The sequence below is a fragment of the Carlito syrichta genome, unplaced genomic scaffold, assembly GCF_000164805.1.
Source record: "Carlito syrichta isolate Samal-C Ts95f unplaced genomic scaffold, Tarsius_syrichta-2.0.1 Scaffold123321, whole genome shotgun sequence".
Taxonomy (NCBI): domain Eukaryota; kingdom Metazoa; phylum Chordata; class Mammalia; order Primates; family Tarsiidae; genus Carlito; species Carlito syrichta.
Window position 1 is genome coordinate 320,278 of NW_007067417.1, and position 534 is coordinate 320,811.

At 66.9% G+C, this 534-nt stretch overlaps 1 protein-coding gene across 1 annotated transcript in view; it reads right to left on the minus strand.

Annotated features, from left to right (window-relative positions):
* Positions 1–534, minus strand: part of RBFOX3 (RNA binding protein, fox-1 homolog 3) — an 86,957-nt gene that overhangs the window by 5,171 nt on the left and 81,252 nt on the right. The window contains exon 8 of the mRNA XM_021707655.1: positions 351–483. Within this exon, the coding sequence (XP_021563330.1) occupies positions 351–483 (133 nt within the window). The remainder of the gene's footprint in view (positions 1–350; positions 484–534) is intronic.

The window sequence follows — 534 nt, forward strand, 5'->3', positions numbered from 1 at the left end:
CCAGGGGCCCATGGGTCCAGGGTTGTTTGCCCTCCCCCACCCCACCCCACCCCAGGCAGCTGTCCCCCGACTTCAGGGGTGGAGGGCACTGGACCCCCCAGGGAATGGGATTGGCGAAGGCTTGGAGAGGCCATTCGCTGAGCTCAAGGGCCCACGACGCCCCCATTAAAGCATCCAAACAAGGTGCCAGGGCTCTAAATATCCCCTAGATGCCATGACCCCAGTGATGTTCCCACCATCATGGGGGTGGGGGTACCGATAATGGAGGCAGCTGCCGTGTTGAGTTCTGGGGTCCCCACTCCCCCACCCCCTCCGCCTTTCTCCATGCCCCCCCCGACCCAGGTACTCACGCTCCATAGGTCGGGATGGGGGGCGGGGGCGGCGCAGCCCGAAACGTATTGTACACGGCCCGGCCCCGGCCCCGTAGGTGCGCGCCCCGGTAGGCAACGGCTGTGCCGGTGGTGGGGTAGGGGAACCCCGTCACTGCAGGGAAGGGGACCGGAGACAAGCGTGAGAGACGGTGGAGGGAGGGCG